Genomic DNA, 20,466 nt, shown 5'->3' on the forward strand with positions numbered 1-20,466 from the left:
TTAGTACAAACTAGGCCCATAGAGCTTACATTCTTTCTAAAATTTTTATCTGTATTACCCTATAAGTTTCTGACAAATTTTGAAACACTGACCCCAATGAATGTTAGTAAATGTCTGTCATTTCAGGTATGATGTACATATGTACTTTACTAAGATTGCGACCAGTCGCCTTGATGTATTCATACTACAATAGAATATAATGCAATAACTTGTGTTTGATGCTGTCGTTATGTGTGGTTACAACTCCAGCCCTTCCCTGGCATGGTTGTCATGTGGTCATCTTTGGCAAAATGCTTCAAGTTCATGCTAATGACTATTGGGAAAACCTTGGACCAAGTATAGTGGTCGTCATGGCCAAGTTAACGGATGTCAATGCCAGTCACGGGCACACACAGGTTCGATTTATGACAAAACCCCTGACGTGCGTCACTTGGAAAAATGGCAGCTCTATTTGCCGATTCAAACTTCCTGCGAAACTTTGCCTGTCAGACATGTCCAAACATGCAAAAATATGCGCCTTCAACTGTTTTTCATGAGGAAACCTTAGATAATAAAAGGAAGGCACCATATCTTTATCTGGCGAACATATATCAAAGTATATTCGTTCATCTTAGTACCATGTCATCAACTTGTATTAACATTTATCATGTCATTTAACATGTCAACATCTATTACGTTAACTTCGATGTGATTTTCTAGATAAAAAAAGGAGTGTTTGCGGGGAGAGGGGTGCCCCTGCAGCACTAAAGCAGTTTGACACATGTTAGGGCGATGGAGGAACCCCATACTTGAAGTTGAACAATTCAACATTTCATATCATGGGCAGTATCATATTATTCATAGTAGCAAACAGAGGGGCTTGGGTCCTGGTTCACATGTACTTTCGAGTACCTCTACCAGAAACTTATACATGTGTCTACTTGGTGATCACAAAATCAGGTGCTTCGTACTACTTCCGGTGATGATTATCCTGGTATGATACTGATTCTAAGTTATAATCAATATCAAAAGTGACAAACTGTGGGCCAAGCATAATTTCTGCTGTTACTACTTGCGAGTTCCACCTCGGTCTACCCACCTTCTTCTGAAGGATGGCAGCTTTAGCTCGCTGCGCCTTCAGCTGTTCAAAACGCTTCCTCTTTTTCAAGAGGCTCTCGGGAACCTTCGGAAGCTTGGCCTCTCTAGAGACAAGACAAAGAAAAATGCTGGTTTAAAACACATGTTAAGACATACAAAAATTGTCTCTATGGTAGACAAGCATTGATCGATGAAAAAAGGTAAACGAAGTACACATAACGTTGGCGGTGATTGCTCCGTACAAACATGTATGCTCGCAAGCAAAAATCTGTAAAGAGGAGAGTGTTACCACCAAATTTTTCTTTTACTTTAACCTATATCTATTAAACTATTCAAATAATTTTAGTGGATCCGTGATAGAGTCGTTATAAGTCTTCGATTGCAGCGGATAGTTCCACATTTAAAACACACACTTACGCGTCCGCCATGTTGCAGAGAAAGAGGGTGTTACATCCGGGAACTCAGCGAAACTACGGAGTGGATCAGCCCAAATGCTTAGTTTGGTTCTGTGCATTTTACACCATTATCTGCTTAAAAACACCGAAAACAACATATTATGAATCGATATGATTGTTAATTGGATAGCATTTTACGACGTAAAGTGACCATCATAGAGCAAATTAATCGATCTTGTTGATTTGAATAGTGAAGCGCACCCCCTCTGACGGAAGTGAAGTGGGTACATCTAACATTATTTAACGTTAGGGGTGGGTACAAAACCGTTTTTGGCGACGCATCATGGGGCAAGCCTAACAGTATAGTATGCGTCCGGTAGTCAAGATTTCCCAGTACAGGCATGTCAGGAATTTATATTCCGAGCGAAGTTGCATGTAACAGTTACTAAAGCCCCGTTCATGATGCAAAAAATGAAACGGTTCTATCGGTTAGACAAGCTGAAACAAATAAGTTTTGTCATAATGAACGCTCCGAAACGGATCTTAAACATGTTTTTTTCGGAACCTCCTCGGGAGGTGGTTTGAAACGGTTTCTAGGTTATCCAGAATTGCGCATTTTCATCATGAACGCAAAAGCGGCGCGATCCGTTTCGCCGCCATGTTGATGACGTCATTCATCCGGGGAAAAAGTAGAATTTTTAACCTGTCTTTCAGGTATTCGGCCGCGTTTTAATCGTAAAATTAAAAAAATTGCCTCCTGGTCGACAGGGCAGCCTGGCCATGCAGTTCTCATATCAATGTCCCACCAGTTCGGTCTCGTCTCAAACTTGTCCACGGCTGATGCTGCTAGTACTAACGTTAACGTTACCACTGCTGCAGCGTGGGCAATGTACACAATATTTCGTCGGTGAAGGCTTTTCGCATCGAGGGCCTACCGATTGCGTTCCCTTTCGCGATTAGACATCATTTTTCAGAGGTACAACAACAACAAGACCTGGGCGTAAGGAATTCCCGCCAGTCTGCGTGACGTGCAATCCGATAATCATATGAAACATTTTGCGCGTGGGTATCGTGGACGCAACATTTCCGTTTGCTGTCGGATTTCCAGGCCTAACCGATAGAACCGTTTCATTTTTTTGCATCATGAACGGGGTCTAAAAGTATGTAAGAAGGGGGCGGCCAATATTGTGGCCCGAGTTCTTGAGAATTCTGCACGAGGAACGTCTAGACTACAGGACTAATCAACACACACACGACACAGGACATGCCATCGACATGCACGGGAGGTGCTGAATTGGGACCCTCTCTCTGTGCTCCTTCTCTGACCAACACCTCTCTCCAACTCTGTCCTCAACTGCCAGCTCCCGGCTTCTTTATTCTATGTCATTTCTTAGTCCTAGCATAAAATTCAATAATAACTAAAATCTGTCCTGTCAATAACAGGCTGGTCGGGCAGCCCTGGCTGTGCGTGCTGAAAAGCCAGACCAATAGTTAACAAATTGCATGTAACGTTATATAATGATGATGATTATGCAATGGAAAGCGGCTTGCAGGCCGATCAAGTTGAGCTTTCATGAATAAACAAAGGTCCAAACAAACAAAAAATAACAATAATAGACATTCTTGCATTATTGATGACTATTGACAGAAAAATAATCTCCAGTCAGCAAATCCTACGGTGGTGTGACATACTCACATGGTATCACAAGCTGGCAAAGGAGTGTAGCCTGCCTCATTGCGGCCTGAGACACCACCGGTGTTCTTTACATCTGATCACTAACACACGTATTTCCCCGACCCCGGGCCAGTCTATACTACCCAAGATTTCTACCGAAGGAGGATTTTAACTGTCCAACAAGAGGTTATATATTCTTATTACCTCCATGAAATGTCATGGAGGTTATATTTTACCCAGCGTTTGTGTGTCTGTGTGTGTGTGTCAGTGTGTGTGTGTGTGTGTGTAAACAAGATAACTCAAGAACGGTTCGGTGGATTAGTTTCATACTTGGTGTGTTGGTAGTGTGTGATGAAAGCTAGAAATGATTAGATTTTGGGCCCTCTATCGGCTCCCCTTGGTACTGCAGCGCAACTTCCGGTTTTGCTATCTCGGTGTTCTGAACATGCTATGGTCACGATTTTTGCGTGTTAGATAGCTCTTGTGCTCAGGAAGAAGCGACATAAGTTTGAGCCCCCTAGCGTCTAGTTTTGGGATAGCAGGGGCATTTTTGTCAAAAACTTCTGAAGGGGATAACTCAAGAAGGGCACAACGGATTTTCATGATTTTTGGTGTGTAGGTACCTTAGACAATGTTGTACAAGATAAGATACTAATTATGCAAAATAGGAGCACATTTGCATAATTAATGAGAACATTCTATCATAGCAGTTTTTTTTCAATGTATCTCTTGTTCTAGACATGCTATGGTCTTGAAATTTAAGCGGTAGATAGCTTTTTGTGTCATGACAAAGTGGAGCAAGTTTCGTCCCCCTAACATTTAATTTGGGAACTGCAGGGGCGTTTTTGTGAAGACATTCCAAAGAGGATAACTGCAGAAAGGATTGAGGGATTGGCATCATATAAGGCATGCAGGTACCTTGGACAAAGATGTTCATAATGATATGAATGTTATGCAAATGAGGAATTACTTTGCATAATTAATGAGGAAATTGTATAATTCGACTGTTTTCAATAACTGGACTTCAATAAATGTAACACATGTTAATTATGATGGATGGATTATAAGCAGATACCAAATATGGCAATGAGGAGCTTATTTGCATAATTTAGGCAAAAATTGCTAAACCGCTTTATGATTAATGATGGGAATTTTATTATTGTGACACGTGTACGTTAGTCAATGGTGAACAATACCATACATAAATTATGTTAATGTATCAGTCAATTGCATGAAATTTACAAAAGCTGTAAATATTCATGGAGGTATGAGGTCGCCGAACTCTAATTCTCATATTCTTTCTGTTTTTTAAACGTTTTTTTTTAGTCGTTTTTATCAGGCTTTCTATTTTGTATTGTATCTTGCTGTGTCAAAACCTAACGACACAGCAATATACTAATACAAAATAGAAAGCCCGATAAAAACTACCGGAGCCTAACCTCTGCTTGGTCTACCTCAGCAGTACTACCCAACTGCTTCCTACCTAAGATATTCAGGCCCCGCCCACTATTTTCCAAATATGGCACCTTTAGTAGGAGCCAATGTTGACACCTTAATCTGGCACTTCTAACACTTTACTGGGTTAGTCTTACTTTGCCTAAATCATTCTAAAACATGCACAACAATGTAATGCTATAACAAAGTTCAGAGTTCCTATTTTGGGGTTGAATCACCTAGGATCGAGCGAGGAAAAGTCAGTAATTCTTGCCACGCATCGTGGGAGAGATCATCAGGCCTCCTGTCATTAGACAGTCTATGTTGATCCCGCAGTTGCGAAACAGAAATCGTGGCAGATGTGGTCTGGGTGTGTGCGAGAGAGTGTGCGCGAGGGGTTTAGTATGTCGACATGTCTGTAGAGTAGCATTCCACGCGCTCTATCTTGGCCGCAGCTCCCATCCAACATGGGATTCGTCCAGCTCGGTTTGCTGATCTGGAGGGTAACTTGCGCCTTTGTTTCGGCGCTTGCTCAGGTCTTCTTACCTGCAAGGAAGAAGTCGGTGGAGGGAGATGTTTGTGTGATCACAGTGATCACAGGTATGTGTGCACGTCTATGTGCTTGTGAGTGTGTGCGTGTGTGCGTGTGTGTGTGTGTGTGTTGTAACTGTTGTAACTATAGCTAGGTTAGGTCGTGTTGTAGCTGAGCCATCCCTGTGTTGATAGGGTTTGGTGCAGTGTTGGGGGTGCTGCATCCATCAATGTGAAGCCTTGCAAAAGGAGGATAACGTTTATACCAGTCTTTAAGTTGTTCACTTGATCACAGGGCTGCCTAAGCGTTTGCACAAACCTTATATATTCGTATGGATCTTATGTGATATCATTATTATTAATCTTATGTGGTGCGCACGAACCACTATACGAAAACGTACGAACCTTATGACATTCGCAGGAATCACTATTAAAGTGACATGCACAAATCTTATGTGATTTCACACCCACCAAGGTTAACCCTGGGATTGGGGTGGAGGGGTGGGGGGGGAGGTGGTGCGTCCCAAGGGTCGTCTCCACAAAAGGTCTGGGCTTCATTCTGGACAAAAATCTTACCCTGCAAAAACAAGTACTAGTAACAGAGGCGGCGGCAGGAAATTTCGTATGGGGGGCAAACTTTTACTGACAGAATTTTGCGACACAAGTAGTGCCGAAGCGGCTACCTGTCGCGCCTCCATCCTAGGGGGGTCCGGGGGCATGCTCCCCCGGGAAAATTTGAAATCTTGACCCTCTTAAACGCCATTTCCTGCGTTTTGACTGGCAAATTTTGCTGTGAGACTAAGCTAATTTTGATGACAATTCTGTTAGAAAGACACATGGTTTTAGCGAGGGCGATGCCCCCAAAATATATTCACCATTTCAAGTGTCGAAGGTGCAGGCTGTCGCAAGGTTGGTCTGGGGAAATTTTAAAATCTGCACCCTCTGAAACGCTTTTTTTCTGTATTTTGAGGGACAAATTTGCTGGGGGACTATGCTAAATCTAATGCCATTTTTGTGAATGAAAGATATGTTTGAGGGCGATGACCCATGCCTCAACAAATTTTACCATGTCGTTGTGAGCGCCAGAGGCACAAGTCATCGGTAGGGAGGTCCAGAGAAAATTTTGAAATCTTGACCGCCTAAAACGTTATTTCCTGCATTTGAGGCCCACATTCTGCTTGTAAACTAAGCTAAGTACGATAGTAAAATTTCTATTAGTTTAAAAGGATTTTGAGAGCGACGCTCCCGCAACATATTGTCCTGCGCCGACATGACCGAAGACGCGAGCCGTCACAAGGGAACTCTGGCGAAATTTTGAATTCGGGACTCTCTGAAACGTCATTTCTTGCGTTTTCATGCGTAAATTTTCCCGTTAGACTAGCTTGATTTAATGCAATTTCCATCAATCAAAAAATACACAAGGTTTCAGCTTGATTTTCTGGGGGGGCGACGCCCCCCCCAACATATTTTTCGGGGGGGGGCAGAAGTTTTTTGGGGGGAGGGGATGATTCGCGATTTTTATCCGGGAATACGACGGGAAAGGAAAAAATGCCGGGAGAGGAATATATACCGGGGGGAGTGCACCGGCCCTAGGATGCATAAAATGGAATTTTCAACTGCTACAAACACACGTTCATGCAGTTGTTTGCTTTTTGGGTAGGTACTCTTTAGCAATACATGAATGAGAGCTTATTGTCTTGAATAAAGGCATGATTATTTGGTGAGGGGATGTGTTCATGGAACTCTAGTCTGACATAATTTAGGAAATAAATTTTTCCCGCGCAAATTTATCCTGCATGCGCAAATTTTACCGGCGCAGAAAATCTGTTCCTGTGATATTTCAGTTCTTAAGCTCATTTGATTTTGATTGGCTAGAGACAGACAAATACCAACATCTTTGAGCTTCCTCTTTTGCACATGTTTTAAAACTAGGGGCAGGTATGGGGATTGGACGTCTATTTGCCTTGGAATTCGCCAAGCTGGGGGCAACGGTTGTGCTTTGGGATGTGGACAAGGCCGCAAATGAGGAGACTGCCAGATTGGTGCAGGCTGCAGAAGGGAAGGCCAAGGCATACGTCTGTGATGTCAGCAACAAGAATGATGTATACAGGTCAGTCTTCACCCCACTCAATATGTACTTTACAACAGAAGAAATAACATAACATTAACACAACAATGTGGTATTCTTCAACATTTCTAATATAAGTGTGCAGGCCTTTAAATTCATCTTTATTTGGCACAGAATGGTATAAAAACAAGGTTTGGCGACAAATCTAAAGCTGACTGTCCACAGCCTGGAGCTCATACCCTGATTATCAAGGACACAATTGTTCTTACAAAAGTAGCATTTCAAACATTCACCGCTTCCAAAGTTATATCATGATTGATAAGATTATGGAGTTCTTGTCATTTAGAATGAATGTTTTTAGCCTTGTAATAAGCTTATGTGATGATTGGCATGATTAATAGCTAATTATGCAATCTGGACCTAATTTGCAAGGTGAAAGAAGAGATCTTGTGAGAGGCTCTCATAACTCATTATTTTTATTCAAAATGCAGGCATCACATTTACACAGACCTATAGGCAGCACAGCTGATTGCATAGGTCTACAAATAACATGAAATTACAATGGTACAAGACAAATTTACATAAAACGGTATATAACGAGGGCCGCCCTAAGATGCGCCCTGCCCTAAGATGCCCTGATTTTTTGCTGATCTTATCATGCATAAGTACGCCGTGTTTGATGCCACTGACTATGATGATTAGAAAGGTAAATAAACCAAGTCCAAACAAACAGCTTTTTTTGCCATTAAAAAGAATTTGTACACATATTCACTTCCCTTCTTTTTGAAGACAGAATTTTCACAGCAATTTTGGTAGCGCGGAATCACTGTGGTCACCTGTTACTAGGTATTGGTGGCTCGTGTCCTTCATTTTGCTAGCAGCTACCCACATACCAATTATAACACAGATCCATGCACAGTTCTGAGTGATCCAGGTAAAGTGAAATCAAGTCTCTAGGGGATGCATTCATTTTTATGCAATGTGCAATGTTTAGATCAGGGAAATTGTAATACTGTAAAAGAATGTCTCTGCGCCAGAATGTGTTGACAAAACCTTGCAAGATGTTCTACATCAGTGCGCTGAATGTTGGATGGTGAAGTGACAGGTAGCTGATCTCCTGACAGCAAAACAAATGACCTTTCTGTCCTGGTATGCTGGAAATTGTGTCCAGATCCTTGTTTGTGCCTGCCTGTTAGACAGGTCAGACTGGGGACAGTCCGCACAGTCTTCCCATGGCTCCGGTCAATGTCATTCTAGGGGGCAGGGGGGCTTTCAAAAAATATTGCACTTGCACAGGTCTCTTTAGAAACAAGGTCATGTGTAGAGGTGAGCATCATTTCACACTGATCACATGGAATTTTTTTATTTCCATTTTACACACCACGCACCACGTAGGCCGTTATCCTGTGAAAATTCGTTTTTTCCAAGCAGCTTCGATCAAAAAAGTGTTAAAAAATTATTTTTTCGGGTCCAAAATTAGAATTTTACTGTCTACATATTCTACCCAAAATAAAGAGACAACAGACAATACCAATAGGTTTGTCGGAAAGAGGCAGTAAACTGCTTTCCACCATATTGATTAAGTTTTGTGTCCTACATTTCCTAGCGGAACTGTAGCCCTTGAGCCTGAAGCTGTCCGCCAACCGCCGAAATCATAAAAGAAACTCCGGTCCCAGACCTTAAATGGACTTCAATAAATGTAGCAAATGTAATTCATGATGGGCAGAACATAAACTGATATCAAATATGCAAATGAGTTTATTCAGAACTGTGGAAAATTGAAATTGAATCAATGTGGCCCATTGGTTAACTTTATTCAATGTAAATTAAGCAAATCAGGGCCTCCTGTTCATAATTAATGAGAAATTGCTACAATGACCTTTTTTGCCAAGATATACACATTACTTTGGACTTGAGTTGTCAGGGTAACAGAAGATATAATCTGTACAAACCTTCTGAATAAGTCAGTTGTGACGGTTGAGATTGTTGAAGGCACACATTTGAGGTGAGGGAACTCTGGTTTGTGTGCAGGATAGCCGAGCAGGTGAAGACAGAGGTGGGAGACGTGTCCATCCTGGTCAACAATGCAGGGGTGGTTTGTGGGAAGACCTTGCTGGAGCTGCCTGATGAGGGAATCCAGAGAACCTTTGCTGTCAACACTCTGGCTCACTTCTGGGTAAGGCTTGACAAACAGCTGAGACAGTACTGCTACTTCTTCTTGGACCGATGTGGAAAAAAACGGAAAAGGACCTAGAAAAAAAATCAGTCGACCAGATTTTGGACTGGTCAGAAAATGAACACACTATATCGGCAGGTCCAAGAAAATAATGAGCAAAATAATTCCGTGACCGTCTGTCTCCTTCCTCAGGGCAATTCTGACTGGTTCACATTGTATATAGTATTACGTACTGTAGCACAGGTGTTGCTGCTTACAGTTACTGATTGCTATATGAGCATTTTTACAATGCTGTCCCAAACGTAAAGGAGTGTATACATGTAGGTAAAAATAGGTTCAGGTCTAGAGGATCAGGTCCAGGTCCAGACCTAAACTTGATTATCAGCAAAAGTGTGAAAGCTTGTGAATTGTTGATACTCAAAACAATGGTCAATTTTGCTACAAAGAAATCTGTTTGGTGGAGTATCAGACTCCCATTGGCATTATAAATCCTGTCTTCATGTAATCATGGCAAACTGTCTCTGTACCTTTCTGTAGACTTTGACTTTATTTGGATCCACAATTAGCTTGAAATTTCTGTTAGAAACTCAGTACAAATGACTATAAACTCTACTCGACTTCACTTGTTATTTTCTTGGCCAGGTAAGCCCCAAAACGCCAATTGACAATAACTACTATATGGCCTCAGGTTTGGTCAATATTCACAGTAAAATCCTAATTGATTAGCCATACAGCATCGACTGTGGCTAATTAATAACAATAATAAATATAGTTGTCAATTGATAACAATAATTAAATATGTAACATTATCTATCTACCTAGTATTAAGAAAAGAAATGTCGGTGTGAATGAAGCAAATGAATGGTTGTTTAAAAAGGGTCTCTTTATTCAGTGATGTACCAATGAGATGAAGCTTTCTCCGATAACTGTATCTCCTGTTTCCACAGACAGTCAAGGCCTTCCTGCCAGGGATGCTGGCTAACAATCATGGTCACATCATCAGCATTGCCAGTATCGCAGGTCAGTCAAGTGCAATGTGCAGGTTTTAATGGTCACCATGACATTGACAATGTGTAAAAACTTACTTTCTTTCAAACCTGGCACTAATTACATGTAAAAAAAAGCCCCTATTTTACAGTCAGAACAATAAAAAAAGTCAATGTCTTGGTGACTGTACTTTTATTCTACATATGCTGAATCTGCACTTAGTCTTGTACCCATTGTTTCTAAACGAGTACTGCATTTTCTGCAATGTTGACAGAGTACAAAATGCAGTGTTGTGCATGCTGTATAAACATGTTGAAAAATTAGAATTTGCAGATCAGCTTTGTTAGGTCTGAAATACCTGATATAGTCCGCAGCATAGCTTACAGCACTGTTAACATCCCAGATGAAGGTCCTGCTGAAGTCTTTTATATTGATTAGCACCTGGAACTTCATCTCAGATCACCCTCTCTCTCCTGACCTCATTCCTCTGTTTTATGCTGGGTCTATTCTGGTCAGGGGGTTAAAAAACAGTTCAAGCTTTTTTTGACTGTGGTTACACCTCTAGGCAGAATTTAGGTGGCTATGTACAATGTAATGAATAGAGTGAGTCAACAGTCTGGTATCCCACTTATCTGTTACTGTACATGAAGTGCTCTGATTGGCTATACAGTCAAACCTGGATAATGAGACCACTCAAGAGAGTTGAAGAGACCCAGGAAAAGTGGTCTTCTTAGATCTTACATAGGTGGTCTTCATATAGAAAAAGCATGGCGACGGGACAATAAAGAAACTGAAAGACTTCGATCAATAAGTTCCAGAGACTTTCCATTCTCACACAAACAGTGTACATCTTTAATGTCAGAAGATAATAATTCTCCTTCTGATGGCCCAAAATCACCAGTTAAAAAGTTTTTCTTCCCAACCTCCACTTGTTATGTTTGGTTTGTCTCAAATTTCTGGACAAGACACATTTGAATCTGTGTTGACTTTGAGTTTATTGTATACATGTAATTGACAATTAGTTATACAGAAATTTTGTATTCTGAGTCTGACTCAACATTATATTTATTGTTGTAATACATACTTCCTACTTGGGACCATCCATCCTCACTTCGGGACGATTGGAATTTATTTTTGGGAACACTTCTGGGACAGTAGGGGAAAAAGTTAATTTCGAGGCCTGATCAAGTCAGCCAAGACTTAGAGAAGCACATATATTCAAATGTAAAGAAGACCTCACTTTGTCTAGATTTTAATTAATGCCAAAGTGGACGATCAATGTTTCTTCTAAAAATTAACTGATACCATATTTTCAAGACAACAAACTGGCGGTGATTGTATGCTGAAAGGGTTGTCTTCAGTTTTATAAATTCGATTAAGCACGTCAAAATGGTTGTATCCTTCGCACAGATAAACCCTATCTCATTTCCCTATACCTCTCCTTTCTTAAATCAAAGCTATCTGCCACAGTATCCAGGTGACACGCTAGGCACCCTCCCACTCAGGGTTGATTATCACGACAATGCCTTACGATATCACCCCTGACAATTCAGCCACAGAAAATGGGTATTAGGGGCGACTTACATATGGATATTAATGAGCTTGCCTGATTTGTCGGATTGCAAGTTTCAAACAATAAGGGTACATCCCGGCGTGCACAAATTCTGTTTATTTTCGCGTGATGATAATGTTGTTTTCGTATGTTAGGTCGGTATACGGTGATGCTGTGGTTACCCTATACGTACAGAACCAACAAATCTTAAATTTGGTACCTAATTAAGACGTCTGGACTCTGAAAGAACTGTTAAACGTTATGCCGGTACTGTTACCTTGCTCTTGAATGTTAATGAGTGACCTTATATGGAGCCTTTAGACAACAAAAAGGCATTTCTCTGATGGGTTGACAGTTGGTTAGGAGTCATGCCCCTAATACCCGTTTTGTGTGGCTGAATTGTCAGGGGTGATATCGTAAGGCATTGCTGGGATAGTCAACCCTGAGTGGGAGGGTGACGTTAACCAATACCTCCACTTTTATGGAGGTAATAAGCACATGCATTTGTTGGATACAGTGACCTGAACTCTGAATGGCAATAGCTGTAGCCTCTACAATAGAATGATGGAAAGCCTATCTCCCTACCCCATCCTTCCTCCCTCTCAATAGGCCATTATGGTGGTGTGGGTCTATGTGACTACTCAGCCAGCAAGTTTGGAGCAGTGGGGTTTGAAGAGTGTCTGCGGTATGAAATAAGGCGAACTGGAAAGCAGGGCATCTACACGACAGCAGCCTACCCGTGGATCATAAGTACAGGAATGTTTGAAGGATTTACTCCAAAGTAAGGCAATGAGAAAATGTCTCCCCATGTACACCCCTACCTGTGTCTAATTCCATCCTGTACATTCTCACCCTTACATCCATTAAGTATTGTAAAGCATTATCTCTTGAGTTGGGCTTGTTAAGGCAACAAGTTTCTTTCCTTTGCAATATTTGTATTTCAGACTGTACCGTTGCCACTTCCACCATAATGTGCGATCTCTCAGATCGAATTGAGATTGCACTACAATGTACATGTAATTGTAAGTCCAATATGGTACTGTAGATTACTATTTTGGTCCAAAAATCTGTTACAGGTCTACTAGTCCTGTTAACATCTGAACATCTGAGTGTGAGTTATCAATAAGGTCTTTCATGATCATTATAATAATGTATGTTCATTTGTATGTTGGTGTACACCAGTCCTGTGGAATGAATGAACGACTGGTCAGCAGGTTTTGCAACATGAATAGATTGACTGTGAATGGCATACATGTAGAGGCTATGCTTAACTTTCTTCCAATGCTAAGGTGTACACAGATCTGATTTTCAATGGCCACTGTTGCCTTATTCAGTAGTGATGGGAGAAAGTTTAGCATTGTGCTATGATTACTACGATCTACATTTACTTCCTGATGTTTTAGTGACATCCGTCACTCTTCTTCAGCGTCACTAGAATGAACTGGCAGAACAATTCAATACAAGTACAGCTAACTAGTTTAACATTTCAATTCACTAACTCCTAAGGATCGTATGCAAAATTTAACTCAAAATTGTAAATTATGCATCAAATTGTTCGTGCCAGTTGTACTTGTGACGGTATTGAATTGTTCTGCCAGTTCATTCTAGTGACGCTGAAGAAGAGTGATGGATGTCACTCTAAATGTCTGGAAGTAAACGTTTTTTTATCCAGTTGTAGAGATTGACTTTTATTTGAATATTGTTTAGCTGGATGTCTAACCTTTATAAATGTAGATAACAAGATAGTATAGAATGCATGTGATCATGTTGCCTACTGGTGGTTAACAGCTAAGCTGCCCAGAGACCACCACAACAAGCATGTCTCCAAATGTATGGTTGTCTGCGCTATCAGTGTGATATACTCCCTTATCCAAGAGCTCACATGGCTTGTCAAAGAGTCATGTGAGTGGCATGGTTATTTGAACATGATGAAGGCTACAGTACAGACTTGTATGTATTCCTGTTGGAACTGATTGAACTGTTTATTGTGTTACCAATCAACACAAATGAGCATTCTTTCCTTTTCTATCATCATGAGCGAAAAAGATTTGTTCGATCTGCATGTAGGTAAAAAAAAACACTACCCCTTTTATAAACATGTTGGTGTTGAACTTGAAATGAATGGCTGATGACTTTCTAAGGCTGAAGTGGCAGCCTCCATGCCAATAGACTCTATGGCAATACACTCCATGCCATGCTGTCCATCAAAAGTAGCAGACTGAGTCAACCAAAAGGAGAGTCTAATTTTGCTTTGTGGGGTAATGAGCTTGGTCAACCAGATCAATAGACATGACTGGGCTGAAGTTAACCTGTCACTACTGTTTTCTCAGCAAGTACTTAGTATGGTGTGTAGAATTTCTGTTCAATATATCATCTAACATCTCATCAACTACATTCCAACTAAGTCCTGTACATGTACATTGCCAAGTGACCTGGTGACCTCTATATAAGCACCACCTGACCCATTATTTTGTTGGTTCTTTAGTCAATTTTTCCATGGACACAAGCATCTAAAAACATTTTAAGCATCTTAAAGTCCACATACATGTTGACCCAATGTTGTTGGTCCCCTGAGTTTTGACTGTATCCACATGCCCACAATGTGCTCACATTCAATCTGACTTATTTTGATAAGAAAGAACGTAGTGAATAAAGATATTCTTTTCACATAACCATTGCTTTATTTCCACCAACATGTCAGTGACCGTCTGTCACCTTCCTCAGGGCAATTCAGACATGTTCACATTGTACTGCAGCAATAGGTACTGCTTACAGGTCCAGATGCAGCCACAAAAGTAAAGTATTTACATAATGTACAGCTGCTTTGTGCAATATTTTACAATGTGGTCCCAAACGTAAAGGAGGGTAATATATACATAACAACTGCCAATTGATAATAACAATCACAGTTTCATCTACAGTCAAACCTGCCCGAGCGACCACCTCTTCTCAGCGACCACCTGGCGATTTCGACGGAATTCGACCGCTTTTTTCCGGTCCCGATTTTTTTTCCCATTGACGTAAGCATTAAGCGACCTTTTCTCAACGACCACCTGGCCAACGCGACCGCGACCGGCCCAAATTGAGACCCATAACGACCACATCATTTTTAAAATTGAGGTTTTCATCGATTTTTTTATGATAACTAGCTCGATTTTGTGCCGATCTGCCAGTTTGCGTTGGATTTTGACTGCCATTACGATATTTTGTTTAGAAGAAATGGGTGGGTCAATGGGGCAGTCTACTGTAATATGGGAGGAAATTTCGTTGTAAGAAAATCCGAATTTAGTTGTTACAGAAGTTTTTTATAAAGTAAACGCATGCTGAAACGTATATAGCCTCATACTTTTTAAAGAAAGATCTGTGTAGCTCATACCTTTTTAAGAAAGATCTGTGTGAGTGCTTTTGTCCAACTGTACTGTACATTCACCCGTTGGTAAGTACGCTATCGGGACGTACCGGGCATCGAATTCGAAAGGTGCACCATAGTTATTTCATCAGATACGGCGATCAAGAACACAGCGACGCATAAAGGCTTGTGTAGTAACTGACAGCATCAAAATTCCCTTACTGTCTAAAACGTTAGTGTACAAGTATTGAGCTTTAAAACACTGTATCGTATAAAAGCTCGATAAAAGCTTGGGGTTAGATTTACAATGTGCGTGTTGTATTTAACATTATAGACCTCGCTTTTTAATAATACTGGTTTATTGCATAGTACAAGTCAAGAAATGGCAGCTGCGGCTGAATTGATTCCGGACTTTACAACCATCTTTTGCGTACGTGCAGTGTGCTTGCTATTTGCCATTAAACTCAACGGAAACCATTTTTTGCATCGGGCATGTTTTGAGTCGATACTCTTCTCAGCGACCACCTGTCCAAATCGACCGCTTTTTTCCGGTCCCCCTGGTGGTCGTCTTGGGCAGGTTTGACTGTACTTCCAAAAGTGACTGAGTCTGTATTACCTCCCCCCCCCTCCCGACACAGTTCATGACTTGTAGACTTCCATAGCTAAAGCAATGGTTCTGTAAAAATTCTCTTTATTCAGTGACCCAACCTGATTAAACTATTGACAGAAATGATGATGTAAGTATTGTGATATTATTGAAATGATCCCCTCTCCCCCACAGGGAGGGCTGGTTACTGCCCCCGCTGGAGCCCCAGCATGCAGTCAACAGCATCATGCAGGGCATCTTAACAAACAGAGAAGTTGTCTTTGTGCCCGGATACCTCAACTTTTTCACATTCCTCAAACCGTAAGTACATGTGCCCTATACGTCGATGAAGGTTAATGACATCCAGGTAGTAAGATGTGCCAAAAAGCAGTTACAAAAGCAACTGGATATAACAATCAGAGGTTTCAGATAGCATCTACTACCTTCGTGTTTTACCAGTAACACATGTTTTCTACCAGACCTCCTCTGTGTTACTGAGGAAAGATTGTGGATGCTGCCTGAAGCGTCTGACCAAAACAAAATCACACGATGTCATGTAACGTTACATGTATCCATTTCAGGGGTCCTGGAATGGAAATTTGCTTGTTGGCACAACAGAGAAAATACTCCCCATCTGTCTCTTTGAACTTCATCACATAGAATGGATGAAAATGTGTTTTCATAAGCTTAAAATGACGACTTATACAAGGAAAATTAACAACATTGGCTCCCAAACAATGAGAGGGACAGAAAAAATTCAAAGCTGGAGACAGCCCTACTTGTCAAGAGTAACTGCATTTTGGCATGTGCCCTACGCTGCACATTAAATGTTAGACACATGCAGAACTAAATTCATGCCATCATGCTTTTATAGGCCTGGGCTTATTCTGAAATGGATTTGTTCCTGCCACGTTTTCACTCATGGCATAAGTGGTCTTGTCTTAATCATAAACAGTTGTACTGTAGTGGTTGAAATATTAATTTAGTGATAGATGAATACATAGGGTTTTTTTCTCTTAGTAAAAAAAGTGAGTCTTAGGATTTCCTTTGGAACTGAACGTTGAATTAGAGCGGGTCGGTAACGATTAACGGTGAATTAAAATGGCTCGTAACGCTTAACGGAAAAAGGCATGCATATGCTCACTAGAGCTCTGAATGCTGATACACTGTCTAAATTGTGTTTCCGTTGACTTACATCACTGCATGGGTTATTAATTTTTGGAAATCTGTCCACTATTGATACCGGTTACTATTGTCTTCTAGGCAAGGGGCTAACTAATACCAACATATGTTTACTAAACGCCTAAGGGCCAAGACATAAAGTTAAACAAAAACAATTGAAAAATGTAGTAGGTCCCAAAATGCAATATTCTGGATGTAAAGTTTGTATTCATGTTAATTTTTCAGAGTCCTTCCGATGGATGCCATGTGGGCAGTGGTGAAGTTCTTTGGCATTGATACAGCTATGGACACTTTTACTGGCAGGAGGAAGGAGGAGTAGGCTTGATGATACTTCCTTGTAGTCCATTACGTTGCAAAACGAAGGAAGAGCTTGCCTTAAGATTATTTAATGTTAAATAAATGATTCCATTGATGCTATGAGATGGCTAAGACATGTTTCATGTGTCAGTCATAGCATGATATATGTACATGTACATATTATAGTTTTCTAGCTGTTTAACATAGTGTACTTACTATGATCTTTATTTCTGTGTAATTTTCTAGAAACTAATATGTCTAATATATAACAACATGTAAGACATCTTCTTCACCTGATCACTTCAAGGTCCACTTATCTGATTGGCTAATTTGTTCCTGCCTAAGTGAATGTAGTTGGTAGCCATAGTTACTGCATTGTTATCAGTGGAAGCCGACAGATGAAGTGACATCTATGAACTCCTTTTGAGCATTGGTTACCGTAGTCAGGATGAGCATAACATTGGTCACTATTATTATTATATAGGTACCTGGAAACATAACTTGAGAAATAAGATGTGGACCATATAACGTTACATGTATTCTTCATTTTGAGAAGCATTCCACAGTCTTGTTTAGGTTTCATAATATTTGTACACTACTAGTATTTCTTCCCAACCAATTCAATTAATGTAAAAAACAACAACTTTAAGACTTCTAAGTCAATTCATAAGATAGACACAATCAAAGTTTAATCAAATTTCCTCCTCGCCACAAGTTGAGTGGTCTCTGATGCGGGCACCACATGTACATGTCCAGTCTGCCGCTCTGTTCTGTCCAGTTTTACACCTGCTCTCTGGCACCTCCCAGGTGTATCCGGCTATTTTACTCCATAAAATGTTTAATGTTATTAGAAAATATTTTCCTTAACCTGTGAACTCAACATGTTGATGTATTCATATAGGACCTGTTTCTTGCTCCTTTTGTATCCACTTCTCTCGTCTATGACATATAGATGTAGAGTCATTACAAAAGTCACTGCAGTTTTATTGTGTCAAGAAACTGTACAGAAAGTATGAAATGTAAAAAAATGGAATTTATAGAAGTACAAATGGAACGAAATATGAAGCAAACTGAAATAAAATACATGGATAATATAAAGTGGGTGGTAAACGAATAGTTACTATGATCTTCATTGCTGTGTAAGAATGTAAATATGTCTGATATAAGACATCTACTTTACTTAACTTTGAAGTGCATAATCCAGAATGATTGAATATAAACAGCTTTGCTGTGTTTGCGTGGCTAAATTATTCTCTATCATTATTCTCTATCCATGATTGTAACAGATGGCTTTGGAAAGACAGTATGTATACTACATGTAGACAGGCAACATTTGCAATTTCAACTATCTCCCAACCCATGCAAAAAGAGACTATTATGAAGGTGAATATTAAAAACAGTCAACCCCTGTGCGAGAATGGGTTCTTCGTGAGGTGCTTCCACTTCATGTGGGCCACTTCAAAAACATGTATACAAGGAGACCGGGGCCTACTAAACATGAAGCACAAAGAACTTTCAATCAGCATCCCTGATAATGGGTCAGCGGACAGCCTTCTCATCGCTAACTACATAATGAACAATTTGCAACAGTGGCACAAATTAAGGACGCCCCAGCCTTGATCCAGCACAGCTCCCGGCATACCTGCTGTGTGAGGCTCCACAGCCAGAAGTCCATCCCAGGGACTGGGGGGCGTGTACCGGTACAGAAAATTCAGGTCCAGGTCCAGGTCCGGAGGATCAGGTCTAGATCCGGACCTGAACCTGATCTGTGAATGGACAACACTCAAAACAATGGTTCATTTCGCTACAAAGGATGTTCTGTTAGGTTGAGTTTCCGACGTCTATTGGCGTTTTAATATCCTATCTTCATGTAAACAAGGAGGTTGAAAAGATGTAAACAACACTGCTTCAATCTGTTTTATACCAAGTTTGACTGTAGAAAGTCGGTAAGAATGACTGTCAACTCCTCTAATCCACTCTTGTTATTTTCGTGGACCTGTAAGCCCCAAAACACGTGAATGCCTGCTCCCGTAGTGCTGGTATAATCTGCTCATTTTCAAATCGGTCCAACTTCTGGTCCATTGATTTTTGGCGACGCCTCAGGGGCTAGCCTAATAGTATAGTGTGTGTCCGTTCGGCAAGAATTACCAGAATTGGAGTTGTACAAGATGAAATACTGTAAATGTATTTAAGTTCGCGGGGATTTAATTTCGCGGTAGCGGGAAAAAGGACTTTTCGCGGTGGATTTAAGTTCGCGGTAACACCATAGACTGCAATCTAATATCATGATAGAATAATATTCGCGGTGGTTTTAAATTCGCGGTGAAGTGGTCACCGCGAAAACCGCGAACATTAATCCACCGCGAACATTTCTGCATTTACAGTATGTATGTGTCAGTAGAAATCACGATCCAGTAGAATCGCCGATTCTCCTAGGAGAGATCCCGATCGGAGTTTGTCCTAGGAGAGATCCCGATCGCAATCTGCACTAGTAGAATCGGCGATTCTACTAAGTACAGATTGCGATCGGGATCTCTTCTAGGACAAACTCCGATCCAAACTCAAATGATGCTAAGATATAGGAAACAGACTGCGATCAGGATCTGTCCTAGGACAAGTGGCGATTCTACTAGTACAGATTGCAATCGGGATCTGTCCCAGGGCAAACTCCGACCCAATCTCAAATGATGCAAAAGATGTAGGAAACAGCAATATTTTTTTTTTATACAGAATGATTTTATTTAGCATTAATGCAAACCTACTAAAGCCCCTGTCACAAAGCGCGTACGATTCCTTGCGATGCGGGGTATGAGCGCGGTGCGTCGTAAGTCGGGGAAGAATCGGAAGCAATGGTTTAAATCAAGGAGGTTAAAAATCTATTACCTCCTTGTTTAAATATATAAAGCCGTGGTCACAAAGCGCGTGGTGCGTCGTACGAAGAGGTCATAAGAGCGTACCTGCGTCAATCGCAGTAAATCATAGTAAATCGGGGAGCATCCTATGACGAAAAATAGAGCTGAAATGGATTTTGAACATGTTCAAAATTTCGCTATCGTCGTAAGATTTTATTTGCCCCCATAGCAGACTTCATTACGGCAATTTTTGTCTACTGATGAGGTTATAGATTTATGAATTTTTAGCATGTTGTGATGGTTTC

At 40.8% G+C, this 20,466-nt stretch overlaps 2 protein-coding genes across 2 annotated transcripts in view; one reads left to right on the plus strand and one right to left on the minus strand.

The window, feature by feature from the left end:
* LOC118404625 (60S ribosomal protein L7-like) overlaps positions 1–1,612 on the minus strand; it is an 8,068-nt gene extending 6,456 nt beyond the window's left edge. Inside the window, exons 1-2 of the mRNA XM_035803855.1 lie at positions 1,495–1,612; positions 1,079–1,181 (exon numbers count right to left, since the gene is read on the minus strand). Coding sequence (XP_035659748.1) covers positions 1,079–1,181; positions 1,495–1,505 — 114 coding nt within the window. The 5' untranslated portion in view covers positions 1,506–1,612. The remainder of the gene's footprint in view (positions 1–1,078; positions 1,182–1,494) is intronic.
* Positions 1,613–5,014: 3,402 nt separating this feature from the next.
* On the plus strand, positions 5,015–18,429 carry LOC118404535 (retinol dehydrogenase 10-B-like). The gene is made up of 7 exons (XM_035803680.1): positions 5,015–5,172; positions 7,045–7,222; positions 9,212–9,356; positions 10,304–10,376; positions 12,505–12,676; positions 16,026–16,151; positions 17,238–18,429. The coding sequence occupies exons 1-7, from the start codon at positions 5,049–5,051 to the stop codon at positions 17,329–17,331; spliced, it is 912 nt and encodes a 303-aa protein (XP_035659573.1). The 5' UTR covers positions 5,015–5,048; the 3' UTR covers positions 17,332–18,429.
* Positions 18,430–20,466: the final 2,037 nt, after the last annotated feature.

The sequence above is a fragment of the Branchiostoma floridae genome, chromosome 17 (genome assembly GCF_000003815.2).
Source record: "Branchiostoma floridae strain S238N-H82 chromosome 17, Bfl_VNyyK, whole genome shotgun sequence".
NCBI lineage: Eukaryota > Metazoa > Chordata > Leptocardii > Amphioxiformes > Branchiostomatidae > Branchiostoma > Branchiostoma floridae.

Coding starts and splice junctions, on each gene's coding strand:
- LOC118404535 (XM_035803680.1), top strand. CDS start 5,049: ATGGGATTCGTCCAGCTCGGTTTGCTGATCTGGAGGGTAACTTGCGCC. Junction 7,223..9,211: donor AACAAGAATGATGTATACAG/GTCAGTCTTCAC, acceptor GTTTGTGTGCAG/GATAGCCGAGCAGGTGAAGA. Junction 9,357..10,303: donor ACACTCTGGCTCACTTCTGG/GTAAGGCTTGAC, acceptor CTGTTTCCACAG/ACAGTCAAGGCCTTCCTGCC.